General features: G+C 33.5%; 1 protein-coding gene across 5 annotated transcripts in view; it reads right to left on the reverse strand.

Annotated features, from left to right (window-relative positions):
* The window catches only part of LOC115885013 (rho guanine nucleotide exchange factor 7), a 45,987-nt gene that overhangs the window by 2,064 nt on the left and 28,721 nt on the right, over nt 1-15,202 (reverse strand). For 4 of the 5 annotated variants that reach the window (XM_030903770.1, XM_030903763.1, XM_030903776.1 and 1 more), the window contains 3 exons: nt 13,746-13,991; nt 9,551-11,423; nt 7,330-7,507 (listed from right to left, as the gene is read on the reverse strand). In XM_030903770.1, coding sequence (XP_030759630.1) covers nt 7,476-7,507; nt 9,551-11,423; nt 13,746-13,991 — 2,151 coding nt within the window. In that variant the 3' untranslated portion in view covers nt 7,330-7,475. Of the gene's footprint in view, nt 1-7,197; nt 7,508-9,550; nt 11,424-13,745; nt 13,992-15,202 lie in introns of those variants that run through there. The other variant, XM_030903785.1, reaches the window with a different exon arrangement.

The following is a 15,202-nucleotide window of genomic DNA, read 5'->3' on the forward strand; positions in this document are numbered from 1 at the left end:
TTCTCCATAAACGCCTAACTTACCATCGACAGTGAATCACACTGTATATTATATTAAGTTAATATAAGTCAAAAAATATATAAATTATCATTCTTAACATTAAACCCCGAACTTAATGAGATTCAATTAGAATTCTTTAGACATACAAATATATTTTCAAAGTGTGTAATTAAATAAATTAAAGACATATGAGCGAAGTATGTTGTTGCACAACTGTGAATTTCTTTTCGTCAATATGCCATTGTCAAAGTTTACTGAATTCTATAAACTTTGCCATTGCTATTCTACGACATATGTTGTTAGTTCAAAGCCATGCATAAGGTGGTCGCAATTTAGATTTCTTGTGATCAAGAAATCAACGTTATTTTTCAACACACCAAAATGAATAGTGAAAACCATTAATATAGGGGAAAAAAGTAAAGGATTATACGCTGGCGGGAAATGTGAGATAAATTCGAATTAGATAAACATAGGGAGCGATACACAATGTGTGATTATTTTTCTGTAGTCTGGATTAAAATTTCTGAAAGAGTATGGGATGATTTAATTTTTTGAGAAGGAGGTCAAAGATTTTACGTACTGACATACATGTTAATTTTCAATTTTTTTAATTATGTCTCTGGCAAAAAAGAGACTTTGTTCAAACCTCTTTCTCATACCGGGTGCGTCTCAAAAGTGGCTCACCCCCTATAACTTTTTTATTTTTTCAGATAAAAAACGAGATTTGATATGTTAGTATATGACATAAATTAGGATTGATTGACCTATTTAATTGTTTAGGTTAGGTTGAAGTCACTTCCCGTTTCACCGGAAATGACTACAATTTTTGATTTTTAAATGACACCCTCGGTATTTTTTACTTTATTTGATAAAACATGACATTCTGAATAGAATGAAATATCATATGGCAACTTTTCACACTTTCGGTTTATTTGAAATTGTAACATGCGGTTCATAAACAATTTGACTAGAAATCCAAGTGTGTGGTACCAAATTATTTGTAAAAAAATGCTTTTCCAAATATGCTAATGAGCCACCCTTGTTCCATTTAAAAAAATTGAGATATGATTAAAAATACGATTTGGGCATCTTCTAACAGGCCAGGACAAGACACAAAAAACATTAGACGACCAAATCTATTTTTCCAAGGCTCCTTGATTAAAAATTAGTGTTTTTAACACAGCCTTGGCACTCTAGACTGAAATTTAAAATACGATTTTCTTTTAAGCGAAAATGTCAAAAGTTGACATATGATATATCATTCTATTCAGAGTGTCATTTTCTATCAAAGTGAGACACACCCGGTATATTGCGCTGATCTAGAGTTAGATATAATATGGCAGCTGGCATAGAGCTGTCTTAATTATTATTCAAATTAATTATGAGTTAGACTTTAAGAATTATATATTAAGACAGATAAGCAATAAAATTGTTGGGTTATTATATTAGCAGACTGAACGTTTTTTTAAATGCCATTCATATTTCTAATAATTGTCTTAAGAATATTCTAGTACACACTTGTAGTCATATGAAACTCATGTTTTGAGTTAACCTAACTATGTATAAATCTTTTTAGAATTTAAAAATCTAGAGAGACTAATTTCCACAATGATAACATTTACTTGTTTGTGAATAAGCATTCAATCATTTCTAGAGACCCCAAATAATTGATAATTAACAGTAATAAACCGTCATGTTCAACATGTCAAATGTTATTTCGACAATTTTTAAAAACCCTAGTTTTGAGCACGCGCAAATTACGTGGTAATTAATTTAATATTAGCGCTAGCTTTAAGAACATAAAATATCCAATATTTCTTAAGACTTGTTAGGACTAAGGTTAATGTTAAGATCAGCGTGTTGGAAGCATGAACGCTAGCGTTCGTTAACGTTGAATCATATTCTTGAGATTAGGACTAACTAATGTTAAAATATAAATTTTCAGTTATAAATGATATACCGTGCTTTAACTATCAACTGAAAAGTGAAAACCTCCGTTTAGATATAGAATATTATGTAAAAATATGTTTATAATATATAAAGTTCAAAGGGCATAAAATATTTAGGTGAATCGATTTAAAGTGCGGAAATTGGTAATCACCTCAACATTTTCAACTTTTAACATCCTACGGATTACGACCAGGGTTGGATAACGACGCGTAAAAAATTAATTTTCTACGTGTATGTAGAAAAGTGCATAGAAAATGTAGAAATATGTAGAATATTAAGTAGAAAATGTATAAAATCTGAGAACAGGTACGAAGTTAATTTTGTATATTTAAAGCCGTTTTTCACTAGAAGTTTCTTCATTGGTATTTTCTTTAAATTCTGTTAAAACCAAGTGTTAAAACCATAGGTTAAAATAGTAATATATGTGCGCGCTATCTTTCTATTCTGTGACGGTACTAACTCCTTGAACATAAGAGACAATAATCTATCTGAAGACTATTATAATATTTTTCTCTATTTAATCTGAAGACCGTACAGAAAGGTCTGATTTTTATAAGTTTTTGTTGTTCCATTTTTTAATTTTACCATAGAAAGCTTGTGGTTTCATAAACTATATACATATAATAATAATAATTATTATAGTTATAGTTCTTACTTTCATCATGTTAGTTGTTATCTTTCTTTTTGTTGTTCTGTTTGAGACTTAAAATTTACAGAATTACACAGAATTAATCTGGAAACTTTGATCTTTCTATCGAAAACTTTTTTTCTAAACGTAAAACATCCTAAAACAAAGCTTACAGAATGACAAATAACTGTAAACTTCGACTCCAGCGTGTCTAACAAATCAGGAATGATTTAGACAGATGAATCCAAAAAATGACAGAAAATACGATACGATGCCTGTGACACCTGTGAATTATAATGACACAACAGTCACTGTTACGGATCCGTTGTACATATCTATTTAAAATAATATGGAAGTTAATACTTAAGCTTTTTTGGCATATTACATACTATCCATTTGTTAAATAATAAATAACAATTAGAGATATCGTTATTAGTTTATTTCTTGTACTAATCGTTGTCATTAAAGTATTTAAGTATATAAATATAAACTCAAAAAACGGCTTAAATATACAAAACTAATTTTCTAAGTCTGGACATGTAAAATTTGTAGAAAATTAGTTGGTGTAGAAAATACGGTAAAATATATAACATTTTCTACCTATCCAACCCTGATTACGACGGCGACGCGACGGTCGAAATATTACAGAATTGTCACCGAAATGGCCAGGGTTAAGTCTTGCGATTTTTATCCTGTACTTATACAATCCTTAAACTTTCTTTCGTCAATTTTAATCCTAACTAACCAAATTAGTAGTATTAGCATAACCAACAATATACAAACTAATACGACAAATAAAAAGAACAGCGAGACACACACATTCGACTAGACGGCAGAGGCGTGTATCGCGCAGGAGGCCTATTCCCTACTACTCCAAATGCTGGGTGCGTTTCAGCTGTTTCGCGACGAACGAGCCGCAACACCACGTGGACGCCCTTAGAGGGCCGTGCGGCCTATACCTTCTCGGTTGCAAGGGCTGGGGTATAAGCTCGAGGCTAGAGCGGGCGCTCGCCAGTTTATTGGGCAGCTGCACGTTGCCGCCGGTTAGAATTTCAGCTAAGAGAGAAATAGGTTAGGGGGGCTGGACAGTGTGTGAGAAAAACAGTCAGTAAGGAAGCTGTCAGTTTATGAAAAATAATATTATAAAAAATATCTATACCTATATGGCGGATTCATCTCTCTAAAAAAGTCCTATATGGGTATTTCGCCACTGCAAGAAAATTTATAAAATAAAATTGTTATTTTTTGTATTGTATCTGCTGCGTTAATCCAACGGAGAGTAATTGTCAGCAAGATGTAATAAATGTAATAAAAACTTAAATGTAGCAAACAAAAACCGAAAGCTCCTAATTTGGAAACATTCGTAAATAACTATAAGTAATCAATGTACCTATTTCATTTTGCTGTTATTTCTAGAAATAAATTAATTAATTTGTTTTTTAAATGTTTTTCTTTGAGAGGGCATATTTATTTAAAGTTAACAATTTAAAAAACGTGTATCTAAATTATGTTCTAGCACCAGTCGAATAATTTAACTACATATAAACAATAACATACGAACACCTTTCAAAACACAAAATACACTTAGATCCATTTTAACACACACTAAACCAATGAACACTGAACAGTAAACAAATGTAATATACAAAATACCATGTGAATGCGATAAATTTTATATTGGTGAAACATCTAGACCGTTAAATGTTCGAATTAAAGAACATAAAGATTATTTAAGAAAAGGCGACTTTCACAAATCTAAGATTTGTCAGCATTAATGGGACACAGGGCACAGAATAGATAAGTAATTTAATAACGCCAAAATTATAATGAAAGAAGCGATAGCATCTAAAAGAAGAAGAAAAGAGGCTTTTTTAATACAATCTAATAAAAATCAATGTATTGCTCATGCATCTGTAGATGTTAGTAATGTATGGCAATCGCTTCTTTGAGTTTTAAAGAACATAACATAAATAAACATAACGTACGTAAAAATTAAAAACAAATTAAAAATAGCCATACAGAAAGTTTGAAGCTTTTTGGTTTTACCTTATTAAGTAGATGTAGAATGTAGAATGTTTAGGAGGGGAGTTCCCTTATTAAGTAATTGTTATCAGATAGTAATTGTTAATTTTGAATTTTAACTTGATGAATGTCATTTTAACAGAACGTCAACGGTTTTTGTAGACGTATCTGTTTTAAAAAAGCTAGTGTTCTCGAATAGTTGCATTTAAATAGTTTTTTCTTTGTTCTTTGTATTTTTTTGCTTCCGAGGACGGAAAGAGAGAAACTTTCCGAAACGTAAAGTATTTTTTTTTGACATTAGGCAAATTTGTTTATTGGTAGACCACTGCTGACAATTAGTCTCCGTTGGATTAACGCAGTAGTGTTTATAAAAAATAACAATTTTATTTTGAAGATTTTTTTTTGCAGTGACGAAATACCCATATAGGACTTTTTTGGAGAAATAATATTATATGGTAGTTCCAGATTTCATCAACTTTATATTCAAATCAACTAAAATTAAAATACTATAGCGTTGAACGAACTAAGGTATTATTTTTTCAGTAGCAATATTTTCAGAAGATATCAGAAAAATTCCTTACTGTAGAGATTACTTGTACCATTGCGATAAAAAAGTAGTACAAGAATTAGTAGTCCCAGATAGAACTCCTGGTCTATAAGGATATCGAGAAGTGGATATCGTCGAACAATACAATTATGCCACCTAACTTTTTAGGCGTTCCCACGAATTTAGTAACGTAGGTATACGTGGCGAAATAAAAGTATAAAAAATTACCTACCTTTTAAAAATGGACAATTTTTCATTTTTTTTTATTTGACCAGCAGATTAAATCATGATAATTAAATCATAATCTGACCAGCAGATTAAATCATATTTTGCTGTACTACTTTTTTTTGATCGCAATGGTACAGTTGAAATATTATAAAAAGACCAGAAGGGTAATAAAACAGTGAAGATAGCTTTAAACTTTTTTTTCGTCGTGTAGAACACGACGCATCCGAGATAACCGATTTTATCCGGCCTCTAACAGCTGTGAATGAACAGTGTGTGTCCACAGATTTTACATTCTTGTCATGGAACAACAGCACGACAGAGTTGCAGTTGCATCCATACTATCGAGAACAGGTATTCTGACTAAAATTTGAAGCGTTCTTTCTAGCTATTACTTTTCTAGTTTTATTATCCTTTTGGTCTTTTTATAATCTCTCTACCTTTGGATAAAAAGATTACGGAAGAAGTATAATACTATCCATGTGTTCATGCATTACAGGCGGAATCGACATTACGAACCCCCATTTTTGAGTTTTATTTGACGCTTCAATTGACACATTTGAATTTGTTTGAAATTTTACGGTTAAGTACATACCGGGTGCGTTTCAAAAGTGGCTACCCCCATAACTTATAATTTTTCAGAAAAAAACGAGATTTGGTATGTTTGTTATGGACATAAATTAGTTATTCAATTGTTTTTGGTCACTTCCTGTTTCACCGGAAATGACTATAACTTTTGATTTTTAAATGGCACCCTTGGTATATTTCTACATTAGTTGATAGAAAATGGCACTCTGAATAGAATGACATATCATATGTCAACTTTTGACCTTTTCGCTTAAAAACAAATCGTATTTTAAAGCTCAATCTAGAGTGCCATCGCTGTGTTAAAAACACTATTTTTTAATGAAGGAACCTTGGAAAAATAGATTTGATCTTCTAATGTTTTACGTGTCTTATCCTGGCCAGTTAAAAGATGCACAAATCGTATTTCTAATCATATCTCAATTTTTTCAAATGGAACAAGGGTGGCTCATTAGCATATTTAGAAAAAGCATTTTTTACGAATAATTTGGTACCATACACTTGGTACTTCGAGTCAAATTGTCGTTATGAGCCGCATGTTATAATTTCAAAGAAACCATATGCGAAAATGTCAAATGTTGACATATGACATGTCATTCTAATCAGTGTCATTTTCTATCGAATGAAGTAACAAAATACCGAGGGTGTTATTTAAAAATCAAAAGTTGCAGCCATTTCCGGTGAAACAGGAAGTGACCAAAAACAATTGAATACGTCAATCAATCTTAATTTATGTCATATATTAACATACTAAATCTCGTTTTTTATCTGAAAAAATAAAAAAGTTTCATAAGGGGTGAGCCACTTTTGAGACGCACCCGGTATAATACACGTTACGTATAGTAAAGCAACCAATCATTAAATTCACTTTGAATTAACTAATAATATTTGTCTTGCATTTTCGCTCATATTTTTACTACTTGTTAAAAATAATTAGGATACATTAATTTGACTTAGTTGTTTCAGTATCTGATATGCTCCTTCCTTAATTTTTTTATTCAAAAATCTCTACAGTAGTAAACATAATTATTACTAGGAAAAGTAAATATATTTCCATAACTTTACAGCTTCTTAGATATAATATACTTCCCGTTCTGTTGGAGTTAGGACCGATTTTAATATTTATTAATGGACTTCTCCGGATAATTGTATTATTTTATTGACTTTATAGAAGAAGAAAATATTGTTGATTTTGCAAAATTATAAAATCTACGTAAAGTAATATTAGAAGACACAATACCTGAATTCACCATACTCCTGGGTTTCCCCAACGAACAGTACGACTCTATCACGTCCAATATCATACCGTCCTCCGTATAATTTGTCGGCCTCCTACTGTTGTATCTCTGGTAGGGCCCGCCAGGTGCGGCGCCTAGCGCCAGACAAGGCCTCAGGGGCGGAGTCGGCCTCAGGCAAACCGCCGACCAACCGGGCCCCCTGGAAGCGCCGTGGGGTGGAGCGGGAGGCGAGGAGCACCGCGAGAGCAATCCTCGAGGGGCTCCTGCCAGGGTGGGAGAACTAGGGCTTAGGGCGGACACTAGGGGAGATGCCTGAAATAAGAACAGCAGAAGATTATTGTTTTCGTATGTCGGAAAAGATATAAGATACAAAATATCAAAATTAAGACATATTGCAACAAATACATAATGATTAAGTTGGATTTTTCGTGCATCCGTCATCCGTTGATACGATCTTTCGATGACGCTATGATTGCTCATATTGCTCAATTTTATATGTTAGCAATACGCCAATGGCACATAAGGTTAAATCTTTGGTATTTTTTAAGCCGTAATATTAAATTACGGCTTAAAAAATACTGGCGTGTATTTTAAAGTAAACGAGCAAGTCCAGGGGGTGATCGATGCGCATGTCAGTCAGTTAGAGACAAATGCTGCGATACGGTGACTACTTGTTATGACTTTGTCTGTCTTATAAATTAAACATAACTATAATTTTATAAATTCACATATTATTAATATAATCTAATATCAGAAGTGGGATTTTTGACTTATGTCCGCCAACGGAGAAAGTTAAAATAATTATAACTTTTTGTACGAGATCGGATGTTTTTTACAACTGTAACTAACCTTACTTTTTTGTTGAACATTTTGGGCATTTATCGCCTATCGGGAAGTCGTTATTCTCTTTTAATTTATATAATATATTTTACACTTTTAAGGAGCGGTAAAAAAAATAATAATGACTGGTCCTTGCTATAGCCAGAACTATTAGTGTTGTGTACAGCTTCAAAGGCGACAAAGAATACAAAATGTACTGCTATTGACTCTACAATAATTGTTACACCAAAGAAAAAAAACTAAAAGGCTTTTGATACTGGATATTTCTAGAAACTGTCAATACCAAGGCGCATATCATAATTTATTAAATGAAATGAGGTTAATTTAATTACTTAAGGATGGCCAATAAAACTTTCAGAAATTTCTTACTAATGAGTTGTAACTAAACAAATAAAATTGCATAAAATATACGACGGACAACGAATGACGGATGCTTGTAAACCCATACTAAACTGACGAAACAGTATTTCTAGCCTTAACTTGATTATATTTGATTGATCATTCTAATCCTGTAGTCGATAGAATAAAAATTTAAAAGAGTAAAGTCTTAGTCTATCCAACAAGATGTTCCCAGATTCCGTCTGTCATTTTAATTCACAGATAAATTGTAGTTTCTCACAATTTATCTGTGACTGACAGTGTACTACAGTACATTAATAATAGCATTAAAAATAACAATTAAATTATATCATGCAGCTTAGCTTTATCTGATATGCTATTTATAATGCTATGGGAGGTTATTATATAAAAACCCAATTAAATAGTGATATAAATTGTCGATGAATTTGAAATGATAATAAAATGTACAGGCAAGGGGGCAGGGAACACTGGAGAAGCAATGGAAAACAATTAGTCGCATTGTTATATCAAACCACTCTTGGCTAAGCTAGGTTTACCATATCCATACTAAATATAAACTTATTTTGGCGTCATTACATAAATATATTTTTCTATACACTGCTGTTTTTATTCATACCAAATAGCTGCTTTTTAAGAGACAAATCGTTATATTGAATATAATAATAATTTTGCAAAAATATCTAAGCTGCCGGTCAAGCTTAATCACGTAGCTAAAAGTTTATTTCGTATGAACTGTATTATAGTAGCTACCACTAGGTACCCAGTATATTATCAGTAGCCATTATCTCTTCCTTTATTTATGGTATCTATTGAAAGTGGTGGTACAATGGAGGCATATAGTGGAAAAGTTCAATGCTGAACTAATATCATTGTTTGTTTAATTTTACGAATAAGTCCTAAAAAATATTAGATTATAAAAACATTTCAAATAAACAAAACCATAAAAAAACAATTAAAAACGCCGATTTAAAGTGAATAAAAGCCAAGGGCATTATATAACATTCTTATAAATATTAAAAGAATTTGCCAATAAACACTAAGCAACACAAAGTGCAATGTTACATTATCTGCTCTTTGCCAGTTATATTTAGTATGTCTATGAAAAATATCAAAAAATGCGAACGTCACACACAGTGCACTCGCATGCGCCCTTGCCTGCAGCCCGCGACTTTCTTCGGGTCGTTTCGTAAATCCCTCGGACCACCGCGGGAGGCAGCTTGGCCTTCAACCACCAGTGCGCGTACAGACCAGACTTAAACACCGGAGCGTCTTCTTCCTCTTCTACAACCGGATCTTCCTGTACTTCTTCCGAACTATTCGAGTAATCCAGCAACGAACTGGTCGACTTTGATTTCTGCGGAGATGTTCGACACGTAGTCCGTAGTTTGGTGTCCCACTGTGACGGCATTATATCGATACTAGCTACGGAAGTCGTACGTAAAGAATCCCTGGTACGACTAGCCTCACCGGAAGTACGAGGCGTAGATCCGAACGGAGACGAACAAGGACATTGGCTCTCGAAGTTTCGTGCTTCGATATCGCTCAGCGTGATTCCCCCACCGAAGTTTTCGTATTTCTGATATAGTAAGTTCATCATGTCGTTGCTGTTCCGTTCCGGTTCAACATCAGCGGCGTTGCCAAGATCCGGACTGTTCAACGTACAACTTCCTGCCATTCCCGAGTCCGAAGAGCGAGGACTGTGGCAGTATTCCGAACCGCATCGACAGATTGATTTTCGGGAAGTGCTCGGTTGCTCGGGGTTTCCCGCAGGTCTCATATTCAGATATCTCGAACTAACGCACCTCTTTAAATCGCTTGGGTTGATTTGAATACTGCATCTCCTTTTCGGTTTGTCCGAGTTAATACTGTGTTTCCTAAAAGGCACGTTACTTTTTTCTAACTTCTGAATATCCGAAGTTCCGGAAGGAATTCTAGAAGAATTATGAAACATCGTCGGAGGCTTTATCACAGTTTGAGTAGATTGTTCAGTTAAATCTGTTTCCACACTGTCGCTTTTCGCGTAGTCCCCGTACAATAACTCCCCCACAACTCTATCAGGTAAAGGGAGTGTATTCACGGACACTTCCAAGCTGCTTGAATGCGTTGTGCTGCTGGACTGGCTGTTAGGCGGAGTTTCTAAAGGCTTACTACGGCAGAAAATGTTATTTTCACTAGTCGAATAGGAAGGAATGTAAATCGCCGTCAAGCTGCTCTCGTTAAACTTGTTTCCCACTAGTTTCGTAGGGCAGCTTTGTCGAGTCAAGGGAATATAACTATCAGGTACATTAAGTGACTGCATTTCGAAACTTTCGTTCAAAGTGTGCAGATTCTCGCATGCTAAACCCGGATTTCTAGGCATCATGCATGAACTAGCATTTGATTCCTCAGAGAGCTGTTTTTGTAGGAGATTAACTTTGGCAGTTGACGTGAGAACGATGCTAGGCTTCTTCGGTAGTTCCTCTACCACTCTGGGACCTTTAAATGAGGATACGCTTACTTCGTCAGGCTCGGAAACTTTATGAGGCTGTCCGTAGTCAATAAAACTTTCGTATTTCTCAGGCGGTTGTTTGGTTGTTCCGGATTTCGGGTTATAATATCGGATATAACCGAAAGGATTACTAGAATCACTCGAAGAAGCATTTGAATGTCTCTCAAACGCATTCTGTCGTCTGAGGTTAGTTTCATCGTCGCTAGAATCTGAATCTGTTTCAGAATCGCTATCACAGTTAATGACGCTGTCCCTCAGATGAACGTTCTTCGTCATTATCGTACATTCGGTCTTATGGTGCCTGATTTTGACTACATTCAGATTCCTTTTGTTTAAATGCTCCGAGTACAATAGGTTCCTGAGTAGCTTACGCGTTAAAATTTTGTCTTTGATTTTTTTGGATAAGAATTTTGTGAGGGAGGCGTATGGTGCTGCTGAAGGGTAAATTGCTGGTGGGTATGTAGGCAGGTATTTGAGTACAGTCCTGAACGCTAATACTGAAGATCGGTTACAATAACCTCGTGGATCTAGACTGGCAAGCTGTTGGGCAAAATGATTAATCAGGATTATTCATGATTATTATTGTATAACTACAATAATAATTTGAAAAAAGAATGAAAGTGGTAGATAATAGTGAATTCAATCCATGAAAATTATATACAATTGAGAGACAAAATAATTCAAAAGCAAATAGTTCTGAATATTAGCATAAATAACTGAATGTTTCTAAAGACGAGGGTACTCTGAAAATTTTTCGAACTTATTATGTAGACCAAAGACCTCTAACTTAAAGGAGACAAAACTATTTACATATTATCTAAAAATCTATTGTGACAAATTTCTGCGGATTGCGTTAGATCCACGGCTTGTTTGAAAACGAAGTATGTATGTTATTATTGCTATTAATGTATTTTTGGGTACCTATAGACAGAGCTTGCTAAATATATGGGGAGGTATATAATTTCAGTTAAAATACAGATTATACCTGTGAAAATATTTTCGTTAAAATACAGATAATATTTTCGAAAGTAACTGTGACAACGCTGCTTCAAGAAGACTGTTTGGTTTCTATAATTTTTAGGATGTTTTTATTACGAATAGTAAAAATGGCGCCCACTTTTGATGGATCCATTCAAATTATGTTTAACAGTATTGCTTCGCAGTGTTTGTGAATTTTGTGTTTTTCAAGTAATTTTTACTGTTCTTCTTTGCAAAAGAACTGTTTAAAGTATTTTTGAATATCTAAGACGCTTAAGCCAGTGTTTAGTTTGCATAAAGGTGGATTATTCTAGTCCCAAATCGATATTTTTTGCATCTAGGGCTGGAACTTTATTTTTCACAATAATTAGTTACTCAATTTACTACAGCTGTAATAGATTATATTTAGCTTAGATATATGATCTTCATTTCAGTAATATACATTAACATTTTTAAAATAGTTTATTTTTTCTACACATTTTTCCTACAAAGGTAAAAAACCGGCAACACTGTATGATTCTATTTATTTTGTCTCTCTATTTTGTCTGTCAGCCGGTAATTTATATTTATCTCTGTCGCACGCATTAAAATACAGACCACAAAGATGAAGTGTCCAGACCTTGTATTTAGTATATTATAAATCAAAATTTAGGTGCCCGGTGGCGTAGAGGTACAGGCTCGCGTCTACCAATCTCAAGGTAGTGGGTTCGAATCCTACACCCGGCATTTCATCAGCCGACTATTTTTATTAAAATAAAAATAGTTTGGGTACCTAGGTCGACTTAGCCTTAAACGAGTACTTGGGATTCACAATCCTGAGGTAATAATAGGCGGTTGAAGCGTAGTGCTAGCCACATTACCTTCCTTGTATACCGAACGGCTCTAGCATGGCAAGCTGTACTTTGCTACTCCCAAGGCGTCAAACATTAAAATACGGGAGCTATTGTTATTATATAAATCAAAATTTAAATTAAAATTACTTTTTACGATTGTTGATAAAAAACGGCACGCCACTTGTAGACCTAAACATAAACGAAACTAAACAGAGTTGTCATATTTATGCACTCATCTCTTTTAAAGTTGTATAAAAGTGTTAAGTATGTATGACTGTAAACACATTTAATGGTGTTTTATGAATGGAGAGTTGTGTCTCCCTTTTAGTTAGATGTCTTTGATGTAGACAACAAAACAGGCATGCAATAAAATCTGCAGAATTACAGTTTTCACATTATTTTCGTGAATATCTAAAGAGCCGTCTACACGTAACATTTTACCTGATCATTCAAAACGTATCAAATAAAACCATATGTGTAAATGAAACAAAAACGACGTTTTACTTGAACTGAATTAAGATGGAAGACCATCTAGAGAAATGACTTGATCATTCAGTTTTACAACAAAACTTTCGCCTACACTGAAAAAAATATAAATAAATTTAAAAAGATAATATGGATATATTACAGTCTCTTTAATAAGTAGTGACTCCTAAAAATTTAATATTTTTGCATAGTCTCACAAAATATTGTATAAAATTATTGTTTAGAGACTTAACGTTACTGATTTTCACAATTAGCTTTGCGTGTTTATAAATGAAATTTAAACGATAAATACAATTTTGTAGTAAAATTCTATATTGTTTCTTCATTTCAAATTCACTAAACACAATGTTATAATTAATAAAACTCAAGTAAATCTTCAAGTGTGTACCCTTGTTTTAACTCCGTTTTACCTAACGGGACAAAGACTGAAGACCTACTACAAAACTACCGTCAGATCACTAGAGGGTCTTCCCTTTTAACTGACAGGTAAAGCGTTATATACAGGGCTTAACGAAAAATTTGTTCGTTTTTTTTAACTGTAAAGCGATACAAAGTTTTAACTTACGTGCGGCGGCGGCTGAGGCACGTATTGAGCCTGGCTGGGCAGCACTTTGTGGCTTACAGTGGAAGAGACGGATGATCTTGATCCTTGTTGCCTAGTCAGGATTTCCACCCAATGATCAGCTTCCTCACGACTCTGACAGATGACAATACGTTTGTCGATCATAGGAGCGCTAATATCAAAGGCGTTTTTTACTCCGTCCGTGTCTTCTAAGCGGGTGACTATAAGACCGGAAAGGAATAACTTTCCCTAGGAAAAAAAATCCGTAGTAACAAATAAAGTATGATAATAAATAATTAGAACAGAAAAAAAAAGCAATTATTGTTTTTTTTCTATTCTGATTCCATATTTCAAATATACAATTGAAAAAAATTACGAGACCAAGGGGTTTCGATTTAAAATAAAGTTTTAACATGGTAGCGATTTTCTTTCAAGCAACCAAAGCCGTCTATTAAAAAAAAACGATTTTTCGTAACTTGTACATCGTTAGAATGGTAATGAATTTATCTATTTAGATTTGCAAATCTCTAATATGGCGTCTGTAAGAAAACAAAGTTGATGATGGTGGTCAAAAGACGAAACGCCGGATGACAAATCCGAAAACACCGTTGTGTAGTTAGGAAAAAGTGACAATGAAATTTTGCTTTTAGTTTTATTTTAGCCTAATCAAATGGCCGTTTTACGCCAGAAAAAAATAAAATAAAATTGAAATCTTCAATTTTAATTTTTTCTCGAATATCTACGAAACGACTCTGAATTTTAAATGTTTCTAAACGGCATATCAATGCACAACTTTGCCATAATTTAACTATCCTCGTATCTTCTCTAGTTTTCGAGATCTCAAGTTTCGAGTTACCCTGTATACATATTATACCATATAATAGAAAAAAGCGTCAAAGACGGGCGGGGAATAACGATCGATAATAATTTTGGGGAGGTTAAGCTCTAGACGTCATTTACTTGGCCCGTACCCCTCTTTATTTTTTATTGGCGCTTACTGCCAGTTGGTCTAAAGAAGGTTGTAACTTATTTTTATATGGAGTAAAAATAAAAATTTAAATGGCAAGTTAAAATTAATAAAAATTATGGCTTAATTTTATGGAAATAGATTTGTGTACCTGGAACTATAATTAGTGTTAATTTTTGTTAGTTTGTTGTCAATTTTTATTTCAAAAGTTTTATGTCAATTTTTAGTAAACGACATCTAGAGATTGAAAATAGCCAAAATTATCTTCGATTATTATTCCCCAGCCGTCTTTGACACCGTTATTTTCGATCATACGGTATAATTACCTACTACTGAAAATTTGTTTGTTTATTTTTCATGTTATTAGTTTGGGAATGATTGCACGATGCATAAGTAACCATTTTCGAAGCTTATTACATAGATTTACAGTAAGCTTCTGTAATTTAAGTCCTGATGCAATTGTTTTCCTGACATATATACTGTGCATAAAACC

Source organism: Sitophilus oryzae, unplaced genomic scaffold (assembly GCF_002938485.1).
Source record: "Sitophilus oryzae breed Bouriz unplaced genomic scaffold, Soryzae_2.0 scaffold_111_pilon_pilon, whole genome shotgun sequence".
In the NCBI taxonomy this organism is placed as follows: Eukaryota; Metazoa; Arthropoda; class Insecta; order Coleoptera; family Curculionidae; genus Sitophilus; species Sitophilus oryzae.